The sequence below is a fragment of the Apaloderma vittatum genome, unplaced genomic scaffold, assembly GCF_000703405.1.
Source record: "Apaloderma vittatum isolate BGI_N311 unplaced genomic scaffold, ASM70340v1 scaffold11686, whole genome shotgun sequence".
Lineage (NCBI taxonomy): Eukaryota > Metazoa > Chordata > Aves > Trogoniformes > Trogonidae > Apaloderma > Apaloderma vittatum.
The window spans coordinates 28,299-46,440 of NW_009723400.1; the positions used below are offsets into that span (position 1 = coordinate 28,299).

At 36.2% G+C, this 18,142-nt stretch overlaps 1 protein-coding gene across 1 annotated transcript in view; it reads right to left on the bottom strand.

Moving 5' to 3' along the window:
• The window catches only part of ATG7 (autophagy related 7), a 53,686-nt gene that overhangs the window by 16,916 nt on the left and 18,628 nt on the right, over positions 1-18,142 (bottom strand). The window contains exons 14-17 of the mRNA XM_009872106.1: positions 17,788-17,903; positions 17,007-17,082; positions 15,519-15,599; positions 1,951-2,073 (exon numbers count right to left, since the gene is read on the bottom strand). Coding sequence (XP_009870408.1) covers positions 1,951-2,073; positions 15,519-15,599; positions 17,007-17,082; positions 17,788-17,903 — 396 coding nt within the window. The remainder of the gene's footprint in view (positions 1-1,950; positions 2,074-15,518; positions 15,600-17,006; positions 17,083-17,787; positions 17,904-18,142) is intronic.

An 18,142-nucleotide genomic window follows, 5' to 3' on the forward strand; every position in this document is an offset into this window, starting at 1 on the left:
AAAGCACTCTCTTCTGCACCTAAAAATTTTAAAACCTGCCCCAGATTGTGTATTGAGGGAGTAGTAGAGGACAACAAAACCACCTTTTATTTTTCAGGCAACAGCAGGAAAATGTAACTAAAGAATAGGCTTTTTAATCCAAAGAAATTAAGCATGCTTCAGAATGTGCAAACAATCTGCCTATTAGACCTTACCAGTCATAAATACAAACTTCATCAAGACACTTTAAAGTAGTTAATTCTGACAAAACAGATGAGTTTTTACAGAATACAGCAATGCTACAGGGAAGCAATCAAGGAAAGTCACTGGTTCTACAGTGGCTGGGCTAATTTGAATGCATTAGCTCTGCAAATATTTTGCATGTCAGCTTTCCACATATGAGCAATGATTTCACTGCATAAACCCTGCTGTGAACCCAAATATTTTTGAAAGAATGCTAATTCTACTTTTTGTGTTCAACTTTGAACTCCATTAAGTTGCAATAAACTCACACCAGACTCTACATTTTTGTAAAGAGTATTTGTATGAAATAACACCTGCATACATTCTCAAGCTGCAAAAGAATTGTATTAATTAATATCTGCAAAATAATACTGGGCAACTGTAGTTTGTTCTAATGTTCTAATGCTGTCATTAGCAGCCTAGACAGTTCTTAGCAGCCTAAAAGTCAGGTATGGCAATCAGACGACAGCCACTGTTACTGTTAACGTCTAGCACCTGTTAAAGGCGATTTCTCTTCCTTTCTTGGATCCCTCTCATATATATATAAAAATTATTTTTTTTCCTAGATATCACCATGCTGATTTAAGAATGTGTCAGGTATTTCAGTTTAATGTCTCCAGCATCTGCCCCTCTTCTTTTAAAAGGTTAAAACATGAAACGGAAAGTCAAGTCATCGTTATCCCCCCACAAACCTTACGGAGCTGTTTCCAGCTGAAAAAACAGCTATACCATTTACACAGGCTACAGTAACCGAATAATCACTTCTCAAAGCCAGCTTTAGAAACATCCATGTGATATGACTCCATCAAAATTAAATTACAGATGTAGAACTGCACAGACATTCAAAGATGGAGTGAGAACTACTAATCCTTATTAAAACTCAACCTCAAGACAGACACCTGTTTAATTTTTTATGGGACAAATATAATTCTTTATGAAGGCCCATGGGAACAAAACATACCCCAATTTCATTCCAAATTACTTTGTCACTAGACAAATAAAAAGCAGTGTTTTCTCCATATTTTAATCCATCAAGCAGCATAATAATTACATTTTAGACTGACCTAAAATAATAACTGATTTCCTTACACCACATAACACAAGTCACTTGGTTTCTTTAAAAACACTACTTGAAAACTCAGATATAAAACATTACAATTGATTTAAGAGCATGTCTAACCCGCCTAGGAATCTGTGTAAATACTGTGGTTCTTAGCACACACCAGGCTCTGTGCTACCTATTACCAGTGCTTGGATACGGTACCTGTAACGCTCACACAAACTGCAGTTTACACTGCCAGTGAAACACACCCTAAGAGGCAAAAGACGGGAACTTTCCTGATATAAATTCCGAACTGTCAAGCAACAACTGTTACTTAAAATATTCCTGTAATTTCACAAAATGTGACTACTCTAAAATAAGTAATAATAATGATAGCGCTATATGTTTCTAACTGGCTCTCAACATGCATCCCATCATCTTTTCTTAAAAAAGAAAGATCTCTCATATTCAAAAATATTTCTTACTCTATAACATTCAGAGGACACAGTGTATCTCCCTGGATGGAATATGCATATGGCTCGTGTAAATCACTCTGCAAATCAAATACACCACTGCTCGATTCTCTCAGTGATCCATTTAATCAGATGGTTATACTGCTGAACACAAACCCAAGCACCCTTTACTGTCATCTGTTTATTCTTAACATTCAAATTGTACTTTCTTACCTCAGCAGCCTGTGTCTCCTGGTGCAATAAAGTTAGACCTGTCAAGTCTTCTAAGAAGGAATGCGAAGAATTAAAGACTTTAGCTAGGAAATTAAACCCTTCTCGTTCATACTGGTCAAGGACCTGTCAAATAAACAAACAGAAAATTATTTCAAATATCATGCCCAGAATGTGATTCAACATCATAGTTTGCTCACAAAATAAAAGTGCAATCTTTCTGAACACTCAGAAAATGACTGTATATTGTAAACAGGTAAAAATTACAGAGAAAAGAATGATCTTTTCTCCCAACTCAATTTCTAAACTGGAGAAAGGTAGCAGGAAGAGGGAAGTGAGATTTACGATTTCTTGGTTTAAATGTGTTTTTAATCTTATAACAAGACAGATGATATGGCAAAGAGAAAAACTTAGTTGCAAAGTCATGAAAGGAGCATTTGAGTTACACAAAACACAGTAAAAGTCTGTTCCAATGTATCAGTTAAGGGAAAGAACCATGCTGGGACAGACCGAAAAATTCTCCGATTCAGTGTCCAAATCCAACATCCTCCCAATCTCCAGAGATTCATGGTTCTGGGACTATTGCATCTCAGAGCACTCTATTTTTCTACTCGAATTTTCCCAGTTTATCTTTTATTTTGAGAATCTTAGACTCCTACAAGAATTGTTAGGAAGTTTTTAGCCTATGTCCTCTCAAAACTCTGACCATGAAGAATTTTGTTTCCCAAAGCTTTAGTTTAAACAAGTCTTTAGCAGGCTGATTTTAATCAAGTATGATGGACATTGAGGAAAGAAAAGATAAATGCTAAAGATGAACATGATTCTAGAATTTCCATGAAAGCAGTAGCAAGAAAGTGCAAGAAATATATGATTGAGCAATTCCAGTATCTGATGTTTCCCTATTTTTGTTCTAAATTCTACCACTGATCATTTAATAGCCTGCTTTGCTGTCTCCAGTCTCACAAATAAAGCAGCTGGACTGACTGCAAAGCAACTTTTCCTACAGCAATCCATGTAGCAGAACAGGACGCATGTAGGGACTTCAGAAACATCCAATATTTTAATACAAAAGAGCAGCATATACGATATTGAGGATAAAGAGGATCACTTCACATTGAGAAGATGCAAGCTTCTCAGAAGAGTCCGTGGAATGGCTTAATCTATGGAACTGAACACGTGCCAAAAGCCTTTTACTGTGGAAGTTACTGTTGCGTTTCTCAACTTGCCGCTTCATGTCAATCATTATCTCCCTCAGATAAATCAACGTCGGTTCAAGAGTGAACGACAGGAAAGAGGCTAATGATGAGATAGTTTCACAAATGGCTGGAATCTTCACTCAGATATTCAGGTAAAACATCCATTTAGCAGTAAAATTATTTAGCGTATATTTAGGTTTCAAAAAAAGCAGAAACAACTGAAACAGAACCATGAAGAGGAAGAACAAAGATGTGACTATGACAAGCATTTGGCACCTTCTTGATCAGCCTTTACACTTCTAAATTAAATAAATAAATAGAAACTGCACTTCGTGTTATCTTAATAAATGTCGAGAAATTGTTCTTCATACTTCAGAGATTCATTTTGCCATAGATAGGTTTTTGTGTATTTGTAGAATGATCGATAAATACAACCAGAAAGGAAAAAAAGAAGAAAGGGGAAAAAAAAAGAGGTATATTACACATATATATTAAAAAAACATTACAGCACATCAGAGAAATGTGGGGACAATAACACTAAGATATTTTGGTCTCTTCCCAGAGGTAAAAGTCGCTACAAGATGTATACTACCTCAGGACATACAAATATTATGAACCAAGCAGGGAACTGAGTGCAACCTGACGATAAACAAGAAGTCTATCAAACAGCCTTTAAATCAGGTTACTGGTGTTACTTGGCTAACTGTGCCTTGATCCTCATTGCCAAAGAGCTGACTCAAGCCTGAGGTGAAAACTTCCAGGTATTGCTTCTGCAGTAAGTCCATTACTTCAGTGTGTCAGGGTGCTCTATATAAACTGCCCTGGTTTCTTTCAGTGATGGGCTTAACCTTCCCGTTTTCCCTGCCATGGCTATAAATGAATTCTTACGTACTCATACAAAGCAGACTGCATGACGACACTGACATCCACAACGTCTAGCGTTACTTTTGGATTAATTACCTGGCAGAATTTTTATTAAATCCAAGTGGCCTTTGTGTTGCGATTAGCACAGAAGAGACCAAGAAGCCCTCCGTCAAGTGCCTTTTAAAATATTACTATCAATACAATAAGCCATGAGTTTAAGGTGTATTATTTTTGCATCTAGTGAACTGTAGCTTCTATGTCTTTTTTAAGGTTGGGTAGAAATGATGCACATTAGTAAGAGCAAATTCACTATTGTTGTGGGGAGATTAAAAAAATTGTTTCCCCTGTAGAAACTCCATTATGTCACCCTGCTAGACCTGCCACGGCACTACCACAGCACATTCAGGCTACAGTAACTAACTTGCCTACAGGCACAGTATGCTAAAAACCTAAATCTGAAGTATGACAATATAGAGTATTTTTCTTGAATAGTACCCCCTAACAAAAAGCATACTTGCTGATTACAATTACTTGGTTTTTATCATGGGAAGAGCCTGCTGAATAGAAATACCTGTTAAGTAGTTTTAAAACAACAGAACAACATACCAGGGAGCCAGAGAACAACCTGGCAGCACCAGGCAGTTGGCTACCTGAGCACTGGCTGGACCACTACAGAAGGCAAAGCTGTAATGAAATCATTTGAATACAGGCAGCAACTGAAAGTATATTTTGGCACCTTCAGGGACTTTGCTTCCTAATTCAGATGAATACTACAAAAGGGATAAACACCATTAACTTGCCCATATCTAACCTTCACTACAAAAATCAGTGCCAGCTGTCCTCTGATCAATGTAATGTAGCATACATCTGTTCAATAGCCACTGAATAGAACTAAAAAATTATATAAAAAATAAAAGCGATGAGGCAAAATAAAACTCATCTCTAACTTCTATGCCAGGAGACCACACAGGAATACTCTGCAGGTCATCAGGAATAAAGCCAGTCCTGACATACAATAGGCACAAAATAATTCTAAAAAATGTTTCCAGATTTAGTAAGCGCCCAATTTATTGCTCTGCGGAAAGGAAATTTTCTCCTATTTAATCATGTCCAGCAGAGCCTAAAGGCCCACGGTTGGGATGAGTTTGCTCTTTCAGTTCTTAACAATTTTCTTTGCTGCTAACAGTACAGTTGGTATCAACACGATCCTTCTGAATAACTGTTTTACAGGAGGAAAATATTTGAGAGATGCTGTAATTTTTGTTATTATTGATCTCAAATTACTTACTATCTGACCACAGATGTAAGAAATCCCTCGCAACCTTTTTCTGGGAATAAACATGTCACTGCCCAGTCATTCAGTGGCATGTCACTATCTAGCAGTTAATTTTCTCACGCAGAAAAATCTGCAAAGCAACAACAAAACCCACCAGAAGGATGTAATTCTTCTGCCTAGCAAGGCAAGGTGGAACACTACAGATTAAGGAACTCTTATCTTTTACTCACTCACAGGTCACACTTCAGAGCTTAGGCAGAGAATTAGAAAGCAGCATACCTTCTGTATTTCATGTCTGTTACAAATACTGGTCAGGAGAACCCACAATTTGAACCCACGTTCTTTCATGACATGTGTAAAACTCCTCTGGGGTTGATGCTATAACCTCAGTTCCATTTTACCAAGCCAGAGCTACCACTGATGTTTCACATGACGGCATTTTAACAGAACAAATGAATCTGTGGATGCACATTATCACAACAGGGACAAATTAATGCACTGCTAAAGCCTTTTGTGTAAATGACACACAGGAACCCATTTTATTAGCAATCTTTTTATTCTTGTCTGTTTACTGGAAGAAGAAAGAACGAATTGCATGGTAGGAGCTAAAAAATAGAGGCTTAGAGTAAAAGAACTTGTTTTGAAATGAGAAACAGATGTGCAGCCTTGGTGCTATCTTCTTTTTAATAGCATTCTTCACAAAGAAATCTCAATTGCTGGGTAGAAAGACATTCAGAAAGTGAATCTGGTTCCAGGATTGCTTTATAGCATAGAAGTTTATATTTGGTTAAGCAAAGATACAAAAACCAAACTCCCAATCCCAAGAAGTCGGCCACTAATGTAAAATTGGCTCACGTTTTATGCCTCATTTCTGTCACATCATTTTTAAGCTTTTTACCAGTATCTATGTTTGGTTTGGCTTTTTTCTTTTCTTCTTTCTGTAGAGCTTGAAACAGTGTTGTTTATCTTCCAGGAAAAATAAGATATTAATGCTACCAGATTTATTGTTTACACTAAATAAGGCATACGGGTAGCCTACCTCCAAAATAATACTGTGCTTTATACTCTTCCTGGCTTGAAACACTGGGCACTCAGAAAAGACAGCACACTGCCATCCATGCTCTGCCTCCTCCCAAAGAGGAGAGATAATTGACCAAATCTTTCTGGGTCAGAAAAATGACAAAATTCAAGTGTTGTATTTAGAAAGTGCGCATGCCTACATATATTTTTGGACACTGCTAACTATCCAGCTATTACAGGCATTGCAGAATGAATAGAAAACTCCTGTGAGTGTCAGCATGCTGAGAGGAGACACTTCAGTTCCAACAGCTACTTGGAAAATAAGGAAGGCATGTAAAAGTTCTGTCGGTTAAACTCTTCAAAGCTCAATGTGCCTGCTATTAAAACAGGAAATCTTTGTGAAAGATGACAATGCTGTGAAGAATCCTCCTAAGTGAGAAGATGAGGCACTTAAGCCATTGGGATCTTGAGTCTAGGCAGTTGCAGAGGTAGCAGTAATGCTCAAAATTTTATCATCAGACCCATAGTTCTGGTTTCCTTAAAAATTCAGCTTCTGTACCTTTTCATAACGTTCTCAGTTTTTATTGCCATTTGGTCCACACTTCATCTTTTGATAATCCTCCAAGTATTATCTGAAATATGTGTATGAATTGCGATATACACTTGTGCTTTTACACATGATTAAGTTTTAAGAATAAGGTCATAAAACCAAGTTCTGCAGAAGGCTGTACTCCAGGTGCACATCGAAGAAAGCTATTCTGAAAGTATTGGAAGGTTATAAACCACAAGGCAAAAATGGCATCATTTTTGGCTCATGTCCAAATAATTTAAACACTCTCTGTGTACACATTTTCTCCTTATCTTCTCATAATCAGTATTAAATATGAAGGCAAATCAGTATAAAATTTTAACTAGTCCAAGTATAATATGCTGAAAATTAATTTAAGATGACAGTCTTGTTTTAATTTAGAGTAGGAATGTATTGATGCAAACATGTTTTGTATATTGCTATTACCTATACTAATTTGAATTGCAATGGCCCTTACTGAAGAACAGATCCTGAAAGTTATCAAAGAATTGTATTTTTTTTAGCTTAGGACTTCTCAGTTTCCTCCTTTAAATATTAAAAAAGAGAAAGCAGAGTTCTTATAAATTTAAGAGGTATTTGTTTAAGTATGATCTTGTCAACATTAAGTTCTCGGGAACTGAACACATTCTGAGCTTTTCTGAAATAACCTTGATGTGTTTTACACGTTATATGAATTGATAGACTAATAGTACAGTGAAAATTACAAGATTTTTATTTTAGCTATGCTTTCCTTTCTAAAATGTAAGGACTTTATACTGGACAGCATACAAGTTTAAGGCATTCCTTGCCTGAAAGCATTAGTAAATAGATGTGAAAAGAAAGAAAGGGATAAGGAGAGGGAGAGTAGAAGAAAATAAACATGCCCATTTTGGAGATGGAGAATGTAGGAACAAAAGCATTTTCAAGTGGACAATATCATTAGATCATCTGTCTTGACCTCTTTAATACATGGGTATATTCTTCAGTCACCTAATAGCCACCTCTTGTTTACTCCACATTTTACACTGGACAGATATTTACAACTTTATCCCCATTCTGCTTCCTGTCCAAAATTTATGTGGATTAGCTCACCAGCAGTTACAACATTTTTGGCTCCAGTTCATCCTGGCATTAGTCACTATCTAATGTACAGCAACTAGAGAAAGCCCTTCTTTTTTTGCCAGCCACATCTCAGTTTATTGACAATTTGTGGCTGGAAAATCTGTTTGTTACCCACCTACAGGGACATGCATCTATAGCACCATTCTCACTTTAGGGAGAATTTTTCAACTTAGTTCAAGGTCTTTTTATATACACTTTAACATACGACAATTAGCACTCCTCGCACCTGAATGGAACAAGTATTTTGCCTCACTTACTGCACTAAATATGTCAACAGTTTAACATCTTTTTTAATAGTCACTCATACCAAAGAATCATGTATGTTCCAGCTAGGAACATGTGGACTTCTTTTTTTACCTAAAGTGATTCCTCAGCTTAAAAATAAAAAAACTGTAGGCATCAATGGCAGACATGAAGCATACTGCATCTGTATTTTTTTTGATGAGTACGCAGTGAACCTTTGGAATAACTGAACAGTATGGGAATAGAAGGCATGAGTTTGCTGGTATGCAAAAATCTTACAGAAGTAAAGAGAACAATTACAAATTACTCATATCCAGAAAAATCAACATCTGACCTTTTGAATTCCAAACGGAAACCTACAGAACTAGGGTTTGAACTGCTTCTGTGTTAAGCAATGGTAGGATAAAGATCATCACTACACCATTACTACACACTATATGTTCCTAGTTTTTATCCAGTTCAGCATTCTCCAACTTTGTTTCTGCAATTTTTATATGGGAGTCTGTCAGCGAGTATATATTTTTCAGCCAAAGTATTTCAGTTCAGTTTTCTTTTTAGTGAATTCAGTAGGAATTCAGTAACGACTTCACAAACAGATAACAAGACAGCATTAAGTCATCATTAGAATAATTAAAAATGGCATTCTGGACACAGCTAGACATTGAACACGTCGACACCAGAAAACTGTGGTGATGCTATCACTTTCTTACTGTTTGGTAGTCCTCTACTATGTACTAATTGTAGTTAAAATGTAATAGAATTGGAGACAGAAGAAATCTTGAAACGAACAAAACTCAAAAAGCTCTAAGGTTTTTTCTTCCCTTTAAAGTTAGTTAAGGATGTGAAAATTAATTTTATTCACAGTGCAGAAGCTATATTATATGAGTATTTTCACTTAAAGACTTCAATTAATCGTTTTTTCTTTTAGTTCATATAATATAGCTTCCTATTTTGAGATGGACTTCAGGAACCATTCTCTCTCCCACTTACAACTGCTTAGAACAGTATCTTAAATTCATCTAAGATCACTGAACAGTTACTGGAACACATTTTTACTTCTTTTAGTGCTATTTAACTTGGATACAAGTAAACTGGACCAGTCAGTCACACTAGCTGCTTCTTGGATCAAATTCTGGGATTTTCTGCAACACAGCTTTGATTCTACTATCTAACATGGTACGCTGCCACATCAGCATAAATCAACATGCTATTTCACTTAAACATCAGGAAACACTTAACAAATTCATCAAATGAAAGAACTACAGAATAAAAAAATCTTTCAATTTCTTCTCTGAAGAGCAAATGTGTGTTACTTATTACTAGAAAGGGATTTTTAATCTAGCAACTTTACTATTCCAAAACCCAAAGTACTAATGACAGAAATGTTGAGTTTCTGAAGCAAAAGGAAAAGGGAATAAAACAAATTTCAGGCCTGTATGTCCTCTGTTCTTTTTTTATCTCCCTTCCTCTTTCTTCGTTCTCTCAAGAAATCTTATTGTTTAATCAGCAGAGTTCAAAACTTCCATTGCAAAGAACACAATATTGAAGAAAGGCTCCTAAAAACATATTGCAGTAAACCATAGCTATCTGCTCCCTTATGCCATGGAGACAAGACTCCAAACCATAATGATTTGGGGAGGAATGTTGTTTTACTCTGTTATTTAAACACATTTGCTATGCCAAGTTGTATTTAAACTCCCTAAGATACCTACTGCTTATATCTGCCATCCAGGGAGAAGTCGTCTTACATGACGAAGACACATGGATTGGCTAGAATAAAGACAATTATCTTCGGATAGAGGGCTGGGTAATAAAAACTGGTTTTGCTCAGCAAAACAAAAGATGCAAACCTGCAGTTCTCAACCTTTAAAAACAGTTGCAAACACCCACACTCAAACATTTTGATCCTGCACATACAGCTGCTAGCTCCTGAGAGGCTAAAATTTACTTCTCCTGAGGTCAGAAGTTTTAAAAATGCCTTCTCCTCTGAATGCAAAACAAATCCTCACCCATGTATAAAATATATGGGTGAGTGGTTTAGTCTCACAAGACACAAACTCAGCTTTAACTTTTTATAAACTGTGTCAGTTCTCAATACAGATAAATACATTAACATCATCAGCTAAAATGGAATAATATGTCTTCCCAAATTGTTGTGGAGAAGCACACTAGTCACTTCTCCTTAAGAGAAATGGTAACAACAGCAAGAAATTACTTCCTGCTATAACTCCAACTAAATTACAACAGAGAATGAGACACTAGTCAAAAAGAAACAAAGTCTCCTAAATTCTCTTATATTTGTTAGATTTATCTCAGCTGAAGAAAACATAACAAAACAATAAATCAATTAAGAGGCAATTTCATATGTTAAAAGTTGAAATGAAAACAACAGAACGGCTAAGAGTAATTGTTCATTACAGATTTCTAGCACCATCATGCCTGGGGTGGGGAGGACAAGTAAATACTGCCAGCAGCAGTACTGGCTGAAATTTTTAACTATCCTTGTGATCGGATTGAATTTTCTTCTGAGTTCTCCTCAGTACCGTTCTAGCGTTCCCCATATTCCTTCTGTTTGCGTCTTTATCGTGGAGCTGTTACATGCACGGGAGTTTACTGGGCTCTATCACCCGCACATGAGATTAGCTCTCGCGTTCCCAGTCACTGGGATGAGCTGGGCAAGGAGTAACGAGACATCGCTTCTCCACTGAACTACACCTACCCCGTCAACATCATGTTGTGGGGTTTTTTTCTCAGATAAAGGACAGAGGTAAGCAGCTCTCTCCCGCCTTACTAGATTTCAGTGAGGTTTTTTAAATTCCATTTTTCAATGTAGACACGTCCCCAGCTTCTCCAGTACACAAAAGTGAATATGCCACTAATTTCACGCCTTCTGCTCTGTTCACAAAATACGGTAATGCTTGAAGTTACTGTTACTTTGAAGATTTCTAGGATTTTTGATCACAAGGGAACAAAATTCCATCATAATGGTCACATTACCACGATGATCATTATTTCTTAGTGTGCGATGAGGCATTCTTAGTATCCTTAGTTTCTTAGTATCCTTTCTCTTAGGATAATCTACGTTATATTTTGCTGACTTTATAATAAAAATGCAGTATTTCTGAAATAGTAAGATGAGGCATTATTTTCAAGAATGTGCATCCTCCCGGCAACCAGCAGTAAAACCATCCTCTGCATGACTAATTTGGGAAACATATATTATTCCAGCTCTCTCACTAAATTTAATATTTATAACCAGAGAGGTAAAACCTGATGGAGATTTCAATAGTTACGAACAAGATAATCCTGCCTCTGGCTGTCCTCCGTTAAAATGGCATTTTTTTCAATGAGGGACAAAAAAGTGGTAAATTTCTCTGAATCAGTTATCATACAGAAAATTTCTATGCCACCTTAAGTATTGCTTGTAACTCAGTATGCTGAAAATATGCCAAGGTATGTTAATGATGCATTCCTTAAGTTTGAATGAAATCTATCCAATATTAATACAGAGGCTGCACTGTACATAGAAGTGTCAAATGTTACCATATGTAAATTCAGGAAATAAAGGAAGTTATAAATGTGCTCAGTTAAACAGACTTAACGTTACAGCACAGCTACCGAAATATCTCTTTTTAAACATTCTTTTAAATTTTTGCAGCATTAATTCCCAAAGGACAAACATTTTTCCCCATTTCCTCCATAATTTCTGCAAGCTATGCAAGAGTTAGGGTTGGGTTTTTTTTAGTACAGAAAAGACAAAAGCTTATTTCCCCTGCGCCTTGTACATTTAACATCAACAGAATACTTCAACTGAGAAATGCGTAATATGAAAAGATTAAAAAGAGTTTCACTGATGATTGCACAATATGCTGTTAGAGAAAACATGTACAAATGTCTTCTCAATGCAGCTAGAGCAAGGAGTCTTGCTGGAATCAGAATTAAAATTATCTCTACTGAAAAAATCAGTAAATTACTGAATAGTGCAGGTTACTGTCATAACTGATTGGAACCATTTAAAATGAATGCAAAGCAGTCAGCAGATGAGAACAATAAAAGCATTGTTATGTCTACATGATGATGGATTTCAAAACTGAAGCACTCATAAATAACTTATGCAACACAAGCACTTAGTACATGTCACAGCAAAAGTGTTTAATGTATTCCTGGTATGTTAAAAAGGGAAAACATCTGCAAGGGTAGAGAAATCTTGACTTAAAACTGAAATTGTAAGGTAGTGCCTAGAATAACGACCCTGATCCTAGTGTCTACTCCTTCATGAAATACAAGGAAACTGGTAACTGTAGAGGTAGGTCAATAAAATTACTCAGTGTTAAAAAGAATATGACTTAAGCAGCTCATTTTTTCAGCATATTGAATAGGAATTTGAGAAAAGAATTTGAAAGCTAGCTTTCTAATGTACGGATGCTAAGCCCGAACTCTGGAGAAAAAAGGATCTGTGAGCTATATGTAAAAAGAGAGAGGGCATCTGTATATCCAAGTTGGTTAATACCAACCAGTTCGTTAAACCAATTGGTTAACATCAACCACTGGTTAAAACCAATACTTTTCTGACATTTATCTATGAGGTCTCCCGGTTCATTCCTTGATGCACAAGGAGGTGGGAGGAGCGGTAACAGAAAAATCTGCATTACGCTTATTAAAATATAAGCACTAGCATTTTTGCAATAATAAATATATTTTAACAGTCATGTTTCAAGGCTTTAGCCAGTTGCCTGCAAGGATCAGGGAGTATAGAATCAAGACAACTCTAGTTTTCTATAGGATTGTAATGCTTTTCACCATAATATTATTGCTCCCAACAGGGTACAGAGACAGCTTAAACAGCACACTAAGTTTAATATACTCGTTCTGTACGAACAGTAGTTATTACAGATCAATATCTATACTAAAGAGCTTTGGACTCTTCCTTCTCAGTAACAGAGGAAGTTTGACATGGAAGAGAAAGTGCATCAGAAGAGCTTACACTGCTCCTTGGACCTACTTCTTAACCAGCAGCGCAGTGCCGTTAGCTCCGAGAGAGGATACTTTCCATTCCAGCACTGCTTATGCAGAACTAGAATAAAGACAGAGGGGGAAATCATACGAAGAAAATTTGGCCCAGAATAAAAATAGATTGGTTTCCTGCTGCGACCATCCCAAAATTCCTGAACAATTGCCTGCGGGAAGCTTCTCTGGCACACAGCCTGTTCGAGACAATTCTGGGTAAGGAATAGCTGGCTGCTTGGATGTCTGGTCTCTTCAGCTTCAAAAACAGAGAAATGAAGTCATGATTGTGAGTCAAAATGAAATGGAATCTAATCTCTAAACACGCAGATTATTAGCAGCTTCTCCTAAATTATCCAGCTGTACTGGATGGCTTAACAATGGACTGGAATTTTTTTTAAATTCCTAATTCATTAGCTTTGTAAGAGTTATGGAGCGACAAGAGCGCAAGAAAGAGAATACTGACATAAGAAAGAAGAAAATTAATACGGTACCATACCAGCAATTTCAATTACATCTGAAAAGCCACTTGTCTCCTGTGCTAAAAGTTTGAATCTACAGTAAATCTGAGACAGATCAGGATGAAATTATGCTAAATCGTTGCATTAAAAAAAACCCACCCAAGCCCAATATACAGACCACAATTAAATGATAATTGGACTTGTCATTTCAAAGTATTAGCATCAGATTTCCAGATAATACAGGGTGACATACTCTTATGCTAATAAATAGAAAGTTAGCAAAGTAAACAAATGCTATGTTTCTACTGTAAGGAAATACGTGTGCCAGTGAAGCAACCTTTTCAGCACAGAAGTAATTTAATACCCAAACCACATGAAAAGTGATCTCTCTGGGAATAGCACAGCTGCTAAAATCCAACTCAGTTTTTATTAAATCATCAAGTCTGTTTATGTAAAACAGGGCTCTCTTAAAATGACCTCCAAGAGGAAATGATTTGCTAACAAAAAATTGATACCTGCATTTAATTTATCTACACTGATGTTTTTTTAAAGTTTTGATATATAAATATGTCCTGGATTGGAGATAAAAAAAAAATTATAGAGGGGGGCACAAAAAAGTAAAAGAGAAAGGCTTATTCTAACAGTTTAACTTCTCAGGCTCCACCATCATAAAGTTTTAGCTACTGCTGAGCTTTAAGCTATTCAAGAGGGTTGATAGACACTTCTAAAACCAGCAGCAGTTTAAGTCCAGCACTTCAACTTTTGAGGAGAAAATGGACATTAATAGTCCCTCAAAACTTGTCAAATGTACACAGATAGATTAGAGAAATAAAAGGAATACTGTAGAAGAAATTGTAAGTTTTTAAAAAAAATGAGCACTTCAAGAAGTTTTGGTAGCTGTTTGAAAGAAAGGCAAGTGCATTGACAAGATCCTAAAGAACTTCTTGTGGTAAATCTCAAGGTACATAAAAGTGAACTGATTTAAGGGCGCTCCTAAGCAATTCAAATCATGAGTCAAAACCTTTGAATCTTCACATCGAGATATCGCAGTCAAAGCTTCTTAAACTTGCGCTACATGGCCATAGAAAACTTGCCAGAAAAAACTTTTTGAGGCCATAGTACAGGAAAACAACCCAAGACTGCTGAGGAGGCCTCACACAGACACATTAGTGGGCTGCCCCAGCGTTCTGGCAAGACACAGCTCAGATCCAAGCACAGCTGTAAATCTATGAGGTGACTCAGGACTGTCAACGCTAGCATCAAAATGCAACAGGCCTTTCGATAAAGAAATGTTATGGAAGGAATTTTTTTTTCCTTAAGTGTTCTTTCTTTATATGCTTCTTTTGTATCAGAAAACAGAAATGTAGACAACTGTGTATTTGTAACAATACTAAGTTCAAAAAAGCTGAAAAGACATATTTAGTCATCAGACATCAAAAGCAATTTCTTAAACAACTGAAAACAATATTAACTTTAGTCCTTCCTGTGAAGCTAAAAGATATTGACAGCATCTGTGTGATACACTTTTAAGAAATGTGTTGGCCCCAGTATCTTGTTGGTTTCTTTAGCTAACTACAATGTTTATGTGGAGCTAGCATGCTAACAGGTGATGCCAAAGAAATCTGGAAAACAGCTAAAGAAGAAGATTATGGGAGCAGAAGAACTTTAGGGGACATGAGAACACAGAAGTGAGAAGTAAGAGACAATGTCAAATATGAAGCAGTCCTTGCCGCAATCCCCCTCCTCTCCCCTCCCGACTGGTCTAGAGCAAGACCATTCTATACATATAAATAAAGTACAGACAAACTGGGACTTACTTTGGTTGAACAGGCTGTGCACTTATCAAATGCCAGGCTGACTGGAAGAACATTATCAAATCTTGATAAAAATCCACGGATCTGGAAGATGAAAAGAAATTACAACACTATTTTACAATTACAAAAAACGTTTCCTAAATTCCACATGAACAGGACACATTCACATAATAAAAAGATAAAGAATGGCTATAGCTAGAGTAGTACTGTTCTAACACAGCGACCCTCGATTACACCTATAGTAGATTTATACTCAGTATATATTACTGTTTTACTATACATAAATAATATCACAACTATCTAAATGCATCACTATTTAAGCATAAATAGAGGCACAGCACCACCTGGAGTTTGACTTTTCCGACTGCAAAGTTCAATCAGAAATAAGTCATGCTATAACCAAATATACTTTTTTTCCCCCCAACTCTAGATATAATCTGAAAATTTAACTGACATGCATTTCTAAACTATGTTCTTAATATGATACTACTGACAGGTGATTTTAAAATTATAGGCCATTGTTTCTGGTAACACGGATAGCACTGTAAACACTTTGCTGCAGGGTTTGATCATTTAGACTATGAACTCTTTGGAGTATTGATCATCTTTTTTTATTCCATGTTTTTACAGGTCCACTACGATGAAGAGACATCACTGAGAACAGAACTTAAGGAGCTCTGCAATACAAACAATAATTCCTCAGCTCACACTGAGGTCTATTACGGAAAATACTTCCAACATGATTCCACACATTTAATGCAGCTGAAATGGTTCAAATCTCAGCAGCCAATAGCAATTTAGACTGCTGCATTAATTAATTACTATTCTTCTTATTCCACACAAGCAGGCTAACCAAATGAACAAAGAACACCACCAAAAACCACATCACAAAGTAGCAGTTAACTTCAGAGCCCTGGAGAAAACATTGCACTTGCTGAGGTGAATGAATGGCTGACTGCTAAGAGAAACCAGCAGTTTATAAAAGGATTAGATGTAATATTAAAAAAAAGTTTACTTTTATTTTATACCTACTAAAGTTATATTTCTGTTAGAATGCCTGTAAGAGGAGACATCCATGGTAGTCACTAAATGTACATGTTAAAACAGACATAGGGTGACAGAAGTCATAAATCAGTGAAAAGTTTTCTGATTAAAATCCATATTTTATACGGATCTTATCTCAAAGCCTAGGCCAAACAGAACAATAAAACAAATAAAATTACACAGGGGTATTAAACAAATCAGACAGGACTGACAGGACATTCTCATCACTAGGAAATATATGAAATGGGATATGATTGTTTTTTCCAATAGAAACAATAAACATTCTAAAGTTTACCAGGAAACGTTCTTAAAAAATATGACAACATATTGCAATATTCCTGTCCCTTTTTAGACATTAGCCTATTTCTTTGTTAAGGAAGCAAAATCTGTGATGTTTGCCTTATATCAGTCTCCACCTTTTAAATAAAAGGACTTAAAATTATTTACCTGATGAGGAACAAGCCCAAGAGAAGTAGGTGGCTCATTCATTCTATCATCACTGCTGCTGGCCACTGCATAACCACTGCCAAAAATCCAAGAAGGAAAAATTAGAACAAGACGACAAGCTTAACAGTCAAAGTTTCCAGTAAGCTTCAGGATACTTTGTTACAGTTTACAGTTTAGAATCTGCAAATGAACCAATCTGGAAAGTCTGTTTCATGGTAACTAACATTCAGCATGGGAATAAAAAACCCCTTTTTTCAGAATCAGTCTCAGAGACTTACAACATGCTCATGTACAACGTCTTTCTTCTTACATAGATTTTAAAGACAGAAAACAAACTTCAGTTTCAGGTTGCAAAATTTCAGAGTAATTTCTGTATTAAACCCACTTAGTTTTAAATAACATTTGGCAAAAATTGGCTTATCTTGAAAGCCCTTCATGCTACAGTTACACTCAAACACTCTCTTGAGCAAAGGAATGTCAAGATCATTAACGGAAATACTTTCTTTTTATTTTCAGCACTTTCATACTTTTAAATTCAGAAGATAAAACCTACGAATTTCAAAGATAAAATTTTAAGATTTGATGAATCACTTCTCTCAAACAGTGTTAAATCACACGGAAATAGTAGATATGAGCTATACCTTAGATTAATTTACGGGCAACGTTGTACCATGTCGTCCTACTTAATGTGTACTTTTTCCTCCTTCTCCCAAAAGGTTCTGTTAAATAAATCTTACACCTCAGAGAACACCTTTTGAACCCCAATCCAGAAATGACTCACCCTTCTGGATGCTGTAAAACAGAGACCATTAATTCCACTGCAAGGGCTCCAGCTACCATGGCTAAGCCAGGTCGACTAACCGTGCACTGCTGATCCAATGTCCGATCCCTGGTGGACTACAAAGACAGACAATACTAAAGGAAAGAAAAAAGTAATTCAAAAGTAACTAATTGCCCTATTACACAAAACATCTTTAGTTCTGTGTAATTGATTTCTTTGACATTCCAAATAAAAGATGAGATATTCCTTAATCCTGCGTACATCAACTTAAAACAATTTCATTTATGAAACACCACTTCAAGGAAGTAAAAAGATTCAAGTCACAGCAGAAGAGATATATAATCTCCATTTGCAT